At 40.1% G+C, this 15,735-nt stretch overlaps 1 protein-coding gene across 1 annotated transcript in view; it reads right to left on the bottom strand.

Annotated features, from left to right (window-relative positions):
- Window positions 1–15,735, bottom strand: part of IKZF1 (IKAROS family zinc finger 1) — a 133,952-nt gene that overhangs the window by 101,714 nt on the left and 16,503 nt on the right. Inside the window, exon 2 of the mRNA XM_018558053.1 lies at window positions 6,103–6,156. Coding sequence (XP_018413555.1) covers window positions 6,103–6,156 — 54 coding nt within the window. The remainder of the gene's footprint in view (window positions 1–6,102; window positions 6,157–15,735) is intronic.

Below are 15,735 nucleotides of genomic sequence, written 5' to 3'. Positions count from 1 at the left end.
AAAAAAAAAAGAACATCACCATGGAAAAGCATTGCTAGTTTACTATTGGCTATTGCAAATTGAAATAGCCAATAGTAATGTACCAATGCTTTTCAATGGGAAAATTTCTTTTTTTTTTTCTATTCTGACATCGCTCCGTGTCAGAATAAAGAAAAAAAGACACAGCAGTGTTTCTCTCCAGAGCACCCGGGAGATTTTTTTTAATTTTATTTTTACAGCAGCAGAGCCGCCGGACAATAGGAAACTATTGGGCGGAGCTAGCTGTCACTGCTAGCGCCTCACAATCGTTTTCTATTTACTTTTTTTAACTTTTTTCGCTCTTTTTCTGTTCTGCTCGGTACCTCTGAGGGACCGAGCAGAACAGCAGAGCCGAATGCCGCTCAGCGGCATTCGGCTATTCACTCACTGCTGTTCGGCATCTTTAAGAATAGCCCGAACAGCAGTGAGAAGCCTGCCGGAGGTTCGGCTCAGCCGATCCAACATCTCGAGTCGATCCAACATCACAGTCGAACTCCTTCTGCATTTCGGGTCAGCCGAACATGCTGAGCATGTTCGGCCGACCAGAAGCCACGCGAAGCAAGTTGATGCACGGCTGAAATCAGCCGTACCAGCCTGAAGTGAATAGCCGAACAGTGTTCGGCTCACTTCACTTCAGATCGGTCTTTCACTTGGCTGCCCTCGGCAGCTTAGTGAATAGACCCCTATATCTTTATCAAAATTTAGGCTGCAGCCTGGTATCTACCCTCTTCCCTAAATTGTTTAGTGATGCACACAGTAGACCTGGCAGTAGTAAAGACCCCGGTGCCATCACATAATGTGATAACATGCTTTAAAGGTCTGTGGCTATATTGTGCAGAGACCTTTGGGCAGCTAAGGTTAGGATTCATTAATTAATATAATGTGTATATGCAACCAGTAAGTGTTTACATGACACTTAAATTATATCTGAAAAAGGCGTTTAGTTGCAGTATAGATCTGTTTGGGATCATTTACATGTTTAATTATACATTATTAATTATAAGTCATATTTTGCTGTAGTTTAAACAAATCCAGTTTTTACAGTACAGTAATACAACCCACATGTGTTCTCACAGCTTTTTATAGTAAACAGGTTTCCAAATTGATAATGCTTTGAAAAAATCAGGGACCAAAAATATTTTTGTTGGTGCACTGTCCAACTGGCTCTAGATTCGCTTACTACCCCATAGAAATTGTAAACAATTTTTTTAGGAGTTATGAAGTGCAATTTACATAATGAGAGAATATATACTAAAATCAGAACTAATTGCTTTATTTTTCTGTCCCGTCTGTAAATCCTAAGCAAGCGGAAGTTGTCACCGTTAAGAAGGATGTATAATGTATTGAAAATCGTATTTGTTTTAGATATGAATATGAATGTGTCACTTGAAAGCAAATAATTTGACCCTAAATTCCTTTAATGTGACACACCAAATAGTAGGGGTCCCAGAAGATTTACAAGAAACCCAAAGTGACAGGCACCTAGAGTTGTCCACAATTTGAAGTAGACCGACAGGTTCCCTTCAATGGAAATTATGCCAACAAATTAAGTTAACTTTTTAAAAATGTTTTTCATTGTGCAGCAGTAAGAGCCATATTTGCCAATTTCAGAGGCAGCCTCGGCATCCTCTTCAGTAGTGATCACCTCCTAACACAGTCCGGCAGAGCGGAGTGTGGGCAGAGACAGGCCGCGCTGTCACAGGAGGCTGAGCTCTCCTCCCTACACCGCTCGATCAGCCTCCTGTGACAGCGTGTCATAGAGGAGAGCAAGGTACAAACGCTCAGCGATCAGTGATTTGTGGATAATTGAGGACATGGTATGTGTACTAGTTCCTCAATTATGAATGAATGGTAGTGATCTGCATCCCCTCCTGTTCATTCATAGTTATAGTTGTAGTTATAGTAATCATACCATGCCCTCATGTTATCAATGAACAGTAACACTCATCTCAAACGCTCAGCGATCAGTGATTTGTGGATAATTGAGGACATGGTATGTGTACTAGTTCCTCAATTATGAATGAATGGTAGTGATCTGCATCCCCTCCTGTTCATTCATAGTTATAGTTGTAGTTATAGTAATCATACCATGCCCTCATGTTATCAATGAACAGTAACACTCATCGAGGATCCCTGTTCATTGATAACAGGGGATACAGAAAAAGAGAGGACTCAGTGTCCTCAATCTCTTTTTCTATTGTAAAAGGGAAATATCAGGGATCTGTTTAGACCCCTGATATTTCCCCAAAGCCCCTAAAAGTAAAGTAAAAAATAAAAATATTTAATAAAAAATGAATATCGAATGCCGCTCAGCGGCATTCGGCTATTCACTCACTGCTGTTCGGCATCTTTAAGAATAGCCCGAACAGCAGTGAGAAGCCTGCCGGAGGTTCGGCTCAGCCGATCCAACATCTCGAGTCGATCCAACATCACAGTCGAACTCCTTCTGCATTTCGGGTCAGCCGAACATGCTGAGCATGTTCGGCCGACCAGAAGCCACGCGAAGCAAGTTGATGCACGGCTGAAATCAGCCGTACCAGCCTGAAGTGAATAGCCGAACAGTGTTCGGCTCACTTCACTTCAGATCGGTCTTTCACTTGGCTGCCCTCGGCAGCTTAGTGAATAGACCCCTATATCTTTATCAAAATTTAGGCTGCAGCCTGGTATCTACCCTCTTCCCTAAATTGTTTAGTGATGCACACAGTAGACCTGGCAGTAGTAAAGACCCCGGTGCCATCACATAATGTGATAACATGCTTTAAAGGTCTGTGGCTATATTGTGCAGAGACCTTTGGGCAGCTAAGGTTAGGATTCATTAATTAATATAATGTGTATATGCAACCAGTAAGTGTTTACATGACACTTAAATTATATCTGAAAAAGGCGTTTAGTTGCAGTATAGATCTGTTTGGGATCATTTACATGTTTAATTATACATTATTAATTATAAGTCATATTTTGCTGTAGTTTAAACAAATCCAGTTTTTACAGTACAGTAATACAACCCACATGTGTTCTCACAGCTTTTTATAGTAAACAGGTTTCCAAATTGATAATGCTTTGAAAAAATCAGGGACCAAAAATATTTTTGTTGGTGCACTGTCCAACTGGCTCTAGATTCGCTTACTACCCCATAGAAATTGTAAACAATTTTTTTAGGAGTTATGAAGTGCAATTTACATAATGAGAGAATATATACTAAAATCAGAACTAATTGCTTTATTTTTCTGTCCCGTCTGTAAATCCTAAGCAAGCGGAAGTTGTCACCGTTAAGAAGGATGTATAATGTATTGAAAATCGTATTTGTTTTAGATATGAATATGAATGTGTCACTTGAAAGCAAATAATTTGACCCTAAATTCCTTTAATGTGACACACCAAATAGTAGGGGTCCCAGAAGATTTACAAGAAACCCAAAGTGACAGGCACCTAGAGTTGTCCACAATTTGAAGTAGACCGACAGGTTCCCTTCAATGGAAATTATGCCAACAAATTAAGTTAACTTTTTAAAAATGTTTTTCATTGTGCAGCAGTAAGAGCCATATTTGCCAATTTCAGAGGCAGCCTCGGCATCCTCTTCAGTAGTGATCACCTCCTAACACAGTCCGGCAGAGCGGAGTGTGGGCAGAGACAGGCCGCGCTGTCACAGGAGGCTGAGCTCTCCTCCCTACACCGCTCGATCAGCCTCCTGTGACAGCGTGTCATAGAGGAGAGCAAGGTACAAACGCTCAGCGATCAGTGATTTGTGGATAATTGAGGACATGGTATGTGTACTAGTTCCTCAATTATGAATGAATGGTAGTGATCTGCATCCCCTCCTGTTCATTCATAGTTATAGTTGTAGTTATAGTAATCATACCATGCCCTCATGTTATCAATGAACAGTAACACTCATCGAGGATCCCTGTTCATTGATAACAGGGGATACAGAAAAAGAGAGGACTCAGTGTCCTCAATCTCTTTTTCTATTGTAAAAGGGAAATATCAGGGATCTCTGATATTTCCCCAAAGCCACTAAAAGTAAAGTAAAAAATAAAAATATTTAATAAAAAATGAATAAATTAAAATAAATATAAAAAAATGAAAAACTTTATAAAAAAATAAATAAAAGTAAAATATTTAAAAATTTTGAAAGAATTAAAATAAAAAACATTTTCGGTATCGGTCTCGGCCTGACAATTTTTTTATTTCGGTTTCGTTTTTAAAATATCCATTTCGGTGCACCTCTAATTTATTTATTTTACTTTATTTCTTAAAACTTTTTTTACTTTTTTTTTACTTTACGTCATTGCTACCACATAGGTGGCTTACAAACCCGCTGTGTGATAGCATATTAGTGCTGACAGGTTTTCTTTAAGGTGACATTAGAAGTCTATTAGATGCCTAGTGTCACCTTTCCACTCAAGTGCTTGAATAGCTTCTTCCCCAACTTTTCTAGCCGGGGAATGACAGCTGAGGAAGCGGAAGTGATTGAATCAGTGTAGTTTCCGGCTCCATTGTGCGGGGAGGGGATCAGCGAACAAATCCTTTCACCCGCCGACACCTGTGATGCCGGTCTCAGGCCCGCAAGGCAGGGGTGTGGGGCGGGGCACATTCTTTACTGGCCCCTAGATACAATCTAGTGGTAGCTCGGCTGCCACAATCGTTTCTTGAATAAAGCCGACCATGGGCTTTACCCAGCTAATCAGAGTCCCGCTTGGAGTCTGTTTAGAGGGGCCTGCTGCCAGTGTTGTATGGCATACGACGTTGGAAGAAAAAGGGTTAAATGCCACCTCCACCAGAAACTGTACTCTTAAAATGTGACTCCAGGGAAAACTATTACTTTTCTATAGAGTGAGGGAGGGATTAGAAGCCATCAGGTTTTAGTGCTGTAGGACGCGTCACAGGGCAGATTACCCTTAAATGACTGTTCTGATGAAATTGAAGGAAAATCACCAATGGAGACACATCGGAGAATAGGAGCGAACGGCAGCGAGTGACCTGCCAGAGTTTCGGCTCAGCTGATCCAGATGTTGGATCGGCTGAGTCGAAGTCCCTCTGCACTTCGGCATCCGATGTACGGCTGATTTCAGCTGATGTACGGCTGAAATCATCCATACTGAGCCGGAGTGAATAGCCGAACGTTGTTCGGCTCTGTTCACTTCAACTACGTTATTCACTCAGCTGCCTCCAGCAGCTTTGTGAATAACCCTGTAAGTCTTCATATATCTTTTAGGGACACCAGGGCAAGATTTCTCCAGAAGAACTTCAGCTGCTAATGCCATTAAAATGATGGTGTCCCCAATGGATTTTCAGTTTTGGTTGAAGCTAGCCTAAAGTTTAGTATAAACTGGCAAGTTTAGTATAAAACAGAGGCTTAAATTCCTTACAATTATAAATAAAGTAAAGTAAGACTAAAGCTTCTGTTTTAAAGTAAAGAAATGTTGCAGTAAAATAAAATTTCTATGGAGATTGTGTTTCAAAAGAAAAACTGCACTAATTTTTAAAACTTAGCTTTCTGGAAAAGACTAATAATCAATAACTGTCAGCTCATCACTTCAGTGAATATTCTTAGTTTCTTCAAGGTCCCGTTCACACTTTGCCATGCGTGTGAATACATGCCATAGCATGTGGATCAACACGCATTCACACAATGTAGGGAAACCCACAACGCACACATTAAAATGGGCACATCTTTGCCCGTGTGTTGAAGCATGACACGCTGTAAAAAAAAATGTGAAGCTCACAGTTCAAACAGCTGCTTGAGTTTCCCTACTGCATTGATCACGTGTAGGGCAGCCCATTGAAATTAATGGGCTGTCCTGTGCTGACATGCATCAAACACCACAAAATGTGCATAAACATTTTACATCTTTGCAACTTTGAACTTTTTCTATCATATCTACAGTGTAGGTTATATACTTTGGAATCAAAGCCATGTACCATGGTACAAACCATATATAGTTTTCCATACACTTTACCTAGTATAATCTCTCTTTTATTGTCAGAAACCATAATATCTTGTAATATTCACCATGTCTTTTTTTCACATTGTATATCTTAATACTAAATTCCTTTTAGAATAGATTTCTGCAGTGACCTCACCTGACATCTGGGCCATATCCTGCACCTCATCTGTTTCCATGTTTCTATGATTATCTGTAAATTAGAATTCAAAGACTATTAATACTTATTTAAACGAACTAAAAACTAATAAGCACAATTATTAAAATATCCCCCTTGCTCTGTTTCTGTCTGTACCTGCCTAGGTATCAGACAGGAACAGACCTTGAGCCTTTTATACAGAAAAACAGAATTACAAAGATGTATAAAGAAATATCATTAGTAGCACAGGAGGACCAAATTTGTTATTTATTGTTAATTTTCTACTGCATAATAACCCAAAATGCAAACTGACTGCAACAAAATTAAGCAGAAAATTAAATGGCCTTGGGTCATTGTAGGCACAGAATTCATTCTCTCGGCTGATCCATACTTATGTTCCTTTTAATTTACTGAGCATGCATCGATGAACCTTGAGTCAGTTTGGTGACACGCGTACAATCAGCAATCAGAAACGAAAGCAATTTGCTGAAGAATGTCTCATTTGCCCAGGCAAGGCTGCATATCTGAGTAGGAGCCGTTGCTGGCTCCATTAATAATGAATACACCTCAAACAGTGGCAGATGGGTAAAACAGAAGCTCTGGTCTTGAACGTATGTAGAGTCCCTAAGTAAGACCATACAGGCCCCCTTCTACTAGGGAGAAGTAAATCTCCCAAAATAGCAAAGCAAGCCCGGGAGAGAGAGACAAACTGACTTCCTGTTTAACTTAACAGATGGCTCCACAGCTTTGGAACAAATAGTAGGAAACACTTGCCCCAGTGTTGCAACACATAATGTTCTGAGGACTGAGTTGCAAGAAATGGGAAACACCAGGGAAATACAGGCTTAGGGGTAGCTGGCTAGAAAAAAAGCAAAATTTTGACTTGGGTTGAAGATATAAGTGATGTTAATCTCTAGAGTCTTAAAGGCACATATGGTGGCTAAATAGGTAAGGGGACTTCTGAGCTAGTTCTCAAATCAACTATTATAGTCATGAAATTGCTAAGCAAACTTTTAAACTCTCACACCATATAATTCAAAAATATATAGTATTGTATAATAACCTAAGATTTTGCAAAACAAATGAAAAGGTGCAGAATGCCAGCTCTATGCTTCTGTATTTGTCACCTTTAGATTCCCTATATGTATGTGGATATACTTTGCCTGGATTATCTATAGATATGCATAATAGGAAGGTGACTTTAATGTGAGCATGCAAGGAAAAAAGCTGCCCCCGATGAATGGTAACTAAAAAGTGCAAACTCCAGGACTGCTCATGTCAGCTGACCTGAAACATGCATACAGGATGGGAAATAATACTTTTCAAGCTTCACTAGCTGCATGCTTTCCCATGCTGCATGCTTATCCATGGCCAGTGACTCAATAGTTAGTGAAACCAAGATTAGGATGAAGGCCTTGGAGCCATTACTACCTTACTAGACATCTTTAAATTCCTTTTTTTTTAATCAGAGAGGGCTTGTGTGTCTCAGGGCCACGTTAAGTATGTCTTATCCTTTTTTCTTCCAGCAATTGTATTTAAAAGGGCATACCTGAGTGGGCAGATACATGATTTGGGAACCACATTTTAAAGGAAAACAGGAATAAGTAGTATGTTTTGTTACCATAATTTATCCAATAGTAATTTTCTTTTTCCTTTTATAGAGGTGGAATAGACCCCAGTTCTGCTTCATTACTGAATCCCTCAATACCAAACACATTGAGGTGTGAGTCAGTGGTAAGGAGTAGCCTACATATTTTCTCGTTAAATGAAAGATGCATGTAAGATATAGGGGTCTATTCACTAAGCTGCCGTAGGCAGCCGAGTGAAAGACCGACCTGAAGTGAAGTGAGCCGAACGCTGTTCAGCTATTCACTTCAGGCTAGTACGACTGAAATCAGCCGTACATCGTGCAGGAGGAGTTCGACTCAGCCAATCCAACATCTGGATCGGCTAACCCGAACCTCCGGCAGGCTACACGCTGCTGTTCGGTCTATTCTCATAGATGCCGAACAGCAGTGAGTGAATAGCCGAATGCCGCTGAACGCCATTCAGCTCGGCTGTTCTGCTCTGTCCCTAAGAGGTACCGAGCAGAACAGAAAAATAGTTCAAAAAGTACAAAAAAATTGAAAACGATTGTGCGGAGCTAGCAATGACAGCTAGCTCCGCCCAACAGTTTTCTATTGGCCGGCGGTTCTGCTGCCGTAGAAAAACACGCTCACGGCCGCCAAGGAGAGAAACGCTGCTTTCTTTTTTTTTCTTTATTCTGACACGGAGCCGTGTCAGAATAGGAAAAAAAAAATTGCCCATAGGAATGTATTGCTAGATTCTTATTGGCTATTTCAATTTTCAATAGCCAATAGTAAACTAGCATTGCACCTGCCCTCTGCTGATGGACCTGATGGAGAACCGCAGCAGAGTGCGGGTGCAATGCTAGTTTACTATTGGCTATTGCAAATTGAAATAGCCAATAGGAATCTAGCAATGCATTCCTATGGGCAAAAATCTTTTTCTTTTTTTTTCTATTCTGACACGGCTCTGTGTCAGAGTAAAGAAAAAAAAAAGAAAAAGCAGAGTTTCTCTCCTTGGCGGCCGGGAGCAGGAGACTCCCGGAGCGCCCGGGAGAGTTTGCTGTCTGGAGATCAGTGTCCCTGGTTAGCTGGTAACCAGGGATGCTGATCTCTCTGCAAGTGGCCAGAGCCAGCCGTAAGATCACGGCTGGCTCCGCCCAGCTGTCAGAAGCAGGCTGTCAGCCGAGGCATATGCGCTCGGTTCGACTGAGCCGCTTGGCCAAGTTCGGGAGCTTTACGGGCCATAGTGAATAGCCCATACAGCAACCTTCAGTAGAACCGAAGGGGTCCTGGGGCGGAAGCTAGCCGAAGGATCGGCCGAAGCTACGGCTAGATTCTTCGGCTGCTTCGTGAATAGACCCCATAGTCTGAAGCTTTTGGAAGCACGTGCAGAATATATCTTACATGTTTACAGAGTTCATGAAAGCAAAGAAACCCTCCTTTTTTATCTAGCATAAAACCAGCCGCAGAAAACTTACAAGTGCTTTACCTCATTAAAGCTGCATGCTCCTGCATTCCTTTACCATGGTAACCAACACTGACACCCTACTTTAAAATGTGGTTTCAGTCTTGGTTCTATTGGATTGAACCGTCTAAGCGCCTCAGATGGAAGTCCAATTGATCTTTGAATCTGAGTGACCCATGGATAGATACAGCCCCTACTTCTTCCCTTTCACCCTAACTAATTTTTTCCATTTTTTTGTACTTCCTTAATTTTCTATTAAAATAAGGTGTCAAACATGGAACCCAACGTTGTCTCACAAATTGTACTTTGTGACCATTTAGCAACTACTGCATAGAGCACATAATACAGCTTGTTACAGATATTCTGTTTTGAACAGCAAAGTTTCTCCTTAAACTCTGCTCATGAGTTTTTTTTGCCTTTGTCTTGTTGAAGGCTGGATTCACACTTTTTCACTGTGTTAATGCACATGCCCTAACATGCTTTGCATTAAGACAGCCCATTTAAATGCAACTGAACAATTTGTTTGTGATGCAGAGCACCACAATGCATGGTAGTGGATTACCTGTGCATTGTGCTGTGCTACGACAGAGGTGAAAAAAAAGTTGTAATACTTGCCTCCAATCTTCAGGACACAGTAGTGATGTAGTGGGCAATATAAAGAGCCACAGTGTGCAGAAGGGGACCAGACATCTAAAACATCTGGAAATGTGTTGGGTGCTAAATATTCATCAGCTGCCGAAACTCTTGAAGACAGTGAAGATCTGAGGCACAGCCCACTAGAGAGGTAATATAACGCATTTAATTTTGCTGAGCTTTTTAATTTTAGTTTTTTTTTTATATACAAATAAATATGAAGTACATCTCTGTATCCCTTGGAAGACCATGTAAGTGCAGAAAAATACTAATTGTTCTGCCAGAAAAGATCTCGGCCCTAAAGTTCTGTTGTGGGTTGACAACACACAGCATTTTAGTGGAATGGATGATGTCTGCCTTTCTCAGTCTTCTGGGAAGACAAACTAACCTAACTGGCTAACCTAAGCAGTATGTTGTAAATAAAGAACACATAAAATAATAAGTGATGTGCCGTGCTTACCATTTTTGACACCCAGGGCTACTCTACAAGACAACAATATATGAAATACTTATATTGTAACAAATAACAATAATGTAGTCAGAACCCACTGAGGATGCTATGGCCATGTGTGGCACCATTCTAGCTGGGTCCTCCTCTCTTAACCATGGTATCGCATTGTGAACTTCACCAATAAGCTTTTTACTGTAAACTCCCTAAAAAAGACTAGAGGCAACCATCTCTAGAATATTGATTCACTCAAAAATCAATTAGATACCATCCTAAGAGATCGTAATATACAGGGGTACAAAAACTAAGACCACACAGAGACTCATATATACACATGCACGCATAACACATACATAGACACACAAAGGTTGAACTTGATAGACCTGTGTCTTTATTCAACCACAAATACTATGTAACTTGCATAGACCTTTGGTCAGCCAAGCCCAAGTCAAAGGTTGGTTACATTGCACCAACATGCATAATTGCATATTTCAACTACTCGCAAATACCATACTAAAACGGTGGGATAGAACCTAAAATCCTAGTAGGAATTGGATGTCTGCATCACACATGAATTTTGGTTGGCAACAAGAACGTAAACAGTATTGCATGCATCATTTACAGAGGATATGATGTTTCGAGACATTGCATGTAAGAACTTCACCAGCTATTAGTACCGTGTTTCCCCGAAAATAAGACACTGTCTTATTTTCGTGCTAGGTTTTATTTATTTTTTTAATGTACAACAATCCGCACTTATTCATGTAGAAAAGTCTACATGTATTCATGTACACAAATATGATGTTCAGTGCAATCAGGGGTGCCGTACCTTTCCAAGAGCAATTTGTTAACCAATCACTGGCCAGAATGAGCGAAGAGCACTTTCACTATCGATTCCTCACAGGCGGAGTGCATTTGGTACCACTCCGCCTGTAACAGGAGCCGGCGCTATAGAGGAGGCCTCCGGTGCCGCCTCGCTTCCTCTAGCGCTGGCTTCGTTGGCACAGCTGATTCTCTCCTGTGGCTCTTCAAGTTCCCACTTATGCCACCACCGGCTCTGGGAATGGTCACAACTAGGTCTTACTTTCGGGGTAGGTCTCATATTTTAGCAATTCCCAAAAATAGTACTAGGCCTTATTTTCAGGGTGGGTCTTATTTTCGGGGAAACAGGGTATATACACTATTTTGCATGCAGTACTTGCAACAGATATGATGTCATGAGGTTGACATACCTTTGTTTTTTGCTTTTGGATGTCCTTCAGCCACATTGCAAAATAACCCTTTCTAACGGGCATCTATAGTTTCTGGATTTGGGTTATTCATCTCAATCCACGCAGAGGATGCACTCGAATTGATTTACTCAAGCCGAATAATATGTTCATTTTGGAAGGGAATTTGTACTTTGCAAGGGAAGTTTCCCTTTAGCTTAGTGAAAGAGGTAAAGCTCTGCTGACATCCATCACCCGATAATGTGCAACCAAAAATACAATTTGTTTTGTTGTCCTTGCTTGTGATTGGGTATTCCTTGCGAAGTGAATTTTCAACACATTTACTAAGCTAAGGAAAAATTCCCTTGCAAAGTACAAGTTCCTTTGCAAGGTGAACAGCCTATTTGCCTTTAGTAAATCAACCCCACTACCTCACTAAAACGTAACACAGAGGACTATCGTATACTAATAACTAACACTAATACTAGTTTTGGATTCATTCTGGACCTACATACATTTTGGTGATTTCCAAATGCCTGAATTGATGTGATTGGTGCATTAGACAAGTTTTATAGCTAAGTTAACATTTTATCAAATGCTATTGCATTCTGAGACCCAGTAAATGGTTTTATAGATGATGCTACATGTGATGTAAAATATTTGTAATATATTATTTTGTGCATATTTTGTATTTGTGGGTGACTTAATACTTAAAGGTATTTGAATTAATGTAATACTACATAACTAGGATGGGTTACTCCTAAATGGTAAAGCCCCACTCCAGGCAAAATACGACCTTCCGATCCCTCCCTCCCACACCTTTCTAACTCACCCAGCAGGGTTTTTACTTTTTGTTACCAGGTGATGCAAGCTATGGTCACTTAAGTCCCCCCTCCAGGTCCCTACATAGCGCCATTTACAGGTGCATCAGTGAAGCAGATGGTCCCTGTCTGGCCTGTCCCCTACTTTTACTTTACGATGACATCACATCTCATCCGGATCCTAAGAAGACCAAGGGACAGCCAAGAAGAAGTGTCCACATCACGCGGGAAGAGATTTTTTTCTGAGATGGGCGTTAATCCTGTATGTATGAGTCTTAAAATGTTTGCTCAAAATTATAATAATATCCAGAAAAAAACTGACAGTAAAATTTTTAGTACTTCCTAACATTGATGGTTGATGGAAAATTGACCCCATACATTGATGGTGAGTGATAGAAGGGCCCTTGTACACTGGTAGTCAGCGGGAAGAATGCTCCCTACATTGTTGGTCAGTGGAAAGAATGTCCTTTACAGATTGCTAAAAAGATCACTGGTGACAGTAGCAGCCATGTGAATGTCTCTGTCAAAGACTAGAGATGGGGACATATCCAGTCTTTTTACCCTTCAGTTGTTTCAAGTTATCTTGTTCTCACTTTGTTTGCCCTATATATTAATCTCTTTTAGAACTTGTAGTAACTTCTGAGAAATGAAGTTTTCACCTCCAAAATGTCATTTGTATATGCCTCTGTATGTCACAATTTAAAACCTTTTTGTTCCTACATTGTACAACTTACACAACTACTCCACTTTGATGGAAGATGATTATGATTGATTCTTGTGCACTCTTTACATTATCTACTTAAAAAGCCCAAATATGTTTTGGTAATCATGGGTAATTCACTTTTAAACAGCTAACTTCCCATTAGTTATTACCTAATTTACTGTACATAAGAGTGGGAGGAAATGGACACTCTCAGATGGATGGAGCTCAGGAGGGAGAAAAAAGACTTGGACATATGTTTGGTAAGAAAACTTATTGAGACTTTTTTGTTCTATGACTCTATATTCATGCGAAAAGGCTTCATGTGCCTATATAGGTCTCTTTGTTTGAAGGAATTGTGATTATTAAACATATGACATTCTTATGTTTTATAAGTGCCCGACTAAAATGGGAATTTTAGGTTAAAATACATTATAATGTCTTTGTCTATAGGGGGTGTTGGAAGCCCAAACTGCTGGTCACAGACTATGCAGTGATGATTTAAAACGGATAGTATCAGGTAATATAATAATTTACAGTTCTTGGAGCCATATGGGGAAAAAAGGGTTCGTATTTACCCATATGGGCATATTATCTATATTGGTTTCTAAAGAGTACTCACTGCTTTTTATAGCTCTGGTCTATGTGATACTAAGTACATTTTGTGGTGTCATTCCTAATAGAATATCTGCAGGGCTTGAAAAATCCACTCGTCTGCTCGTCTGTGACGAGCAGACGGTGGAGCCCGACGAGCCGCTTCCCGGCCGGCCGTTGTAATTACACAGCCAGCCGGGAGCTTTACAGTCAAGCGATCGAGCGTCTCTTTTTTTGTTTTTTTTTACATTTATGGTACTTTTTTAATTATATAGTAAAAAAAAAAAAAAACCCCGTGGTGATTATATACCTCCAAAAGAAAGCTCTATCTGTCCCCAAACTTTTTTAACATAAATTGCAAGGCTATAGTCCGGTCACGCTGACTGGTGAAATTTTTGACTGACTGGTGAGACACTATCAAATTTTTCAAGCCCTGAATATCTGGCTTTCTTTGATTGCTCTTTTCTCTCCTGATGCCTGTGTTCATTCACTTCCGTGGTGCCCCATTTTAGGCCTCCTCTGGTCCCTCCCCATCCGTGCCCATGGTCAGAGGTATCCGTGGTCAAAAATTAACATAAACATGTATTTCTATTCTAAATTTCCATAAGTTCTATCCCACGCCTAATAACCATATCGATCTAGAAATTTAGAAACATACTTATTAAAGATGCCTATAGGCTGTACTTTCTCAATGCACTGACACAATTTCACTCAGCCCTGTGAATATGCACTTTCTTGTGTCATAACTCACAGTGAATGCCTTCTGAACTACAACTCAACATCTGAACAATGTAATATTTGTATTGCTCACTGGAAGCAATGCATTATGGGCTATGTAGTATTGAGAAAATTAGACTACATCACATCAAACAGAAGGGAAAGAGATGCAAAGGTGGGAATCCAGGAAGTTGTTCAAAATGACAAGCAGACAGAAGGCAGCACTCACTACATAAAAGGGAATTTTTCAAGTAAGCTTTTATTATCAAAAACAACTACAATATGTTTTCCTATTACAATGCTGATGTTATAAAAGAGCAAAACATGCTGTGACTTTAGAACTCCTTTAGGGTCCAAAATATCACAATTTATTCAGGGCATCAAACACATCTAACCAAATGCACATCTATCCTGCAGAAAAAAAAAATTTTTTAAGAACAATCAAAGACAAACATGTTTTGGGATCCAGCTATATTAGCCTGACTAAAGTATTATTATTATTATTCAAATGGTTGCCATAGATTGGCAAATCTCACAATGACAGAGAACTCTATCTTCACTTAAATAGGGCACCACCCAGATTCGTTGCATTCTTTCCTTGGTCTCTTTAATGGTAAAATGTAACACACCTGAGGCTCTGTTTACAAGGGTAACACACTTGGAGAAGTATATATGTTAAAAAATGACAGTCATTTTCAATGAAATTTGGAAACTACAGTCACAAGGCTACAAAAAAGAGCATCTAAGGCTGGTGTTAAAATATTTCTGAATTGAGCCCATGTTCTTCTATAAAGAAAATTAAACAATTCACAGTTATGACACGATGTTGGATTAAAACTAATAGTAAATACAACCTTCAAAAACAAAATTGACAAGAGAGCTAGCTGTAATACAACTGAATCACTAATTAGATGTAATGGGTTTCCTTTAAGGGTGACATGTCTTCTCATGCTTGGGGAGAACTTCCCTTTTCAGCTCAGGGCCTCTTCCTGTAGTGCTGGCTCAGGTTACTTCACCTCCAATGTGAACATGTTTACATTTAGTAGCCTTGTCTCGTAGCTCTGGTCCTCCATACCCCTAATTAGTTTGGTTGCCCTCCGCGGGACTTTTTCCAACTCAAGGACATCTTTTCTTAGTACTGGTGACCAGAACTGGACCGCGTACTCCAGATGAGGTCGAACCAATGATCTATAAAGTGGCAAAATTATAGACTTGTCACTGCAAAACATCCCCTTTTTAATACAGGACAAAACCCTGCTAGCTTTGTTTACAGCAGCCTGGCACTGCAAGCTACCTTTCAGTTTGTGGTCTACAATGACCCCCAAATCCTTCTCCATTTTTGACTTCCCTAGCGGCATACCCATAATTGTATAACCCATTTGTTTATTTTTAATTCCAAAGTGCATTACTTTGCATTTATCGACATTAAACCTCATCTGCCACATTAATGCCCACTCCCCTATTTTATCCAGGTCCTCC

Source organism: Nanorana parkeri, unplaced genomic scaffold (genome assembly GCF_000935625.1).
Source record: "Nanorana parkeri isolate BGI_ZX_2015 unplaced genomic scaffold, ASM93562v1 scaffold317, whole genome shotgun sequence".
Classification (NCBI taxonomy): Eukaryota; Metazoa; Chordata; class Amphibia; order Anura; family Dicroglossidae; genus Nanorana; species Nanorana parkeri.
The sequence above is the reverse complement of the archived record's forward strand: the minus strand, read 5'-3'. Positions and strand labels throughout refer to the sequence as shown.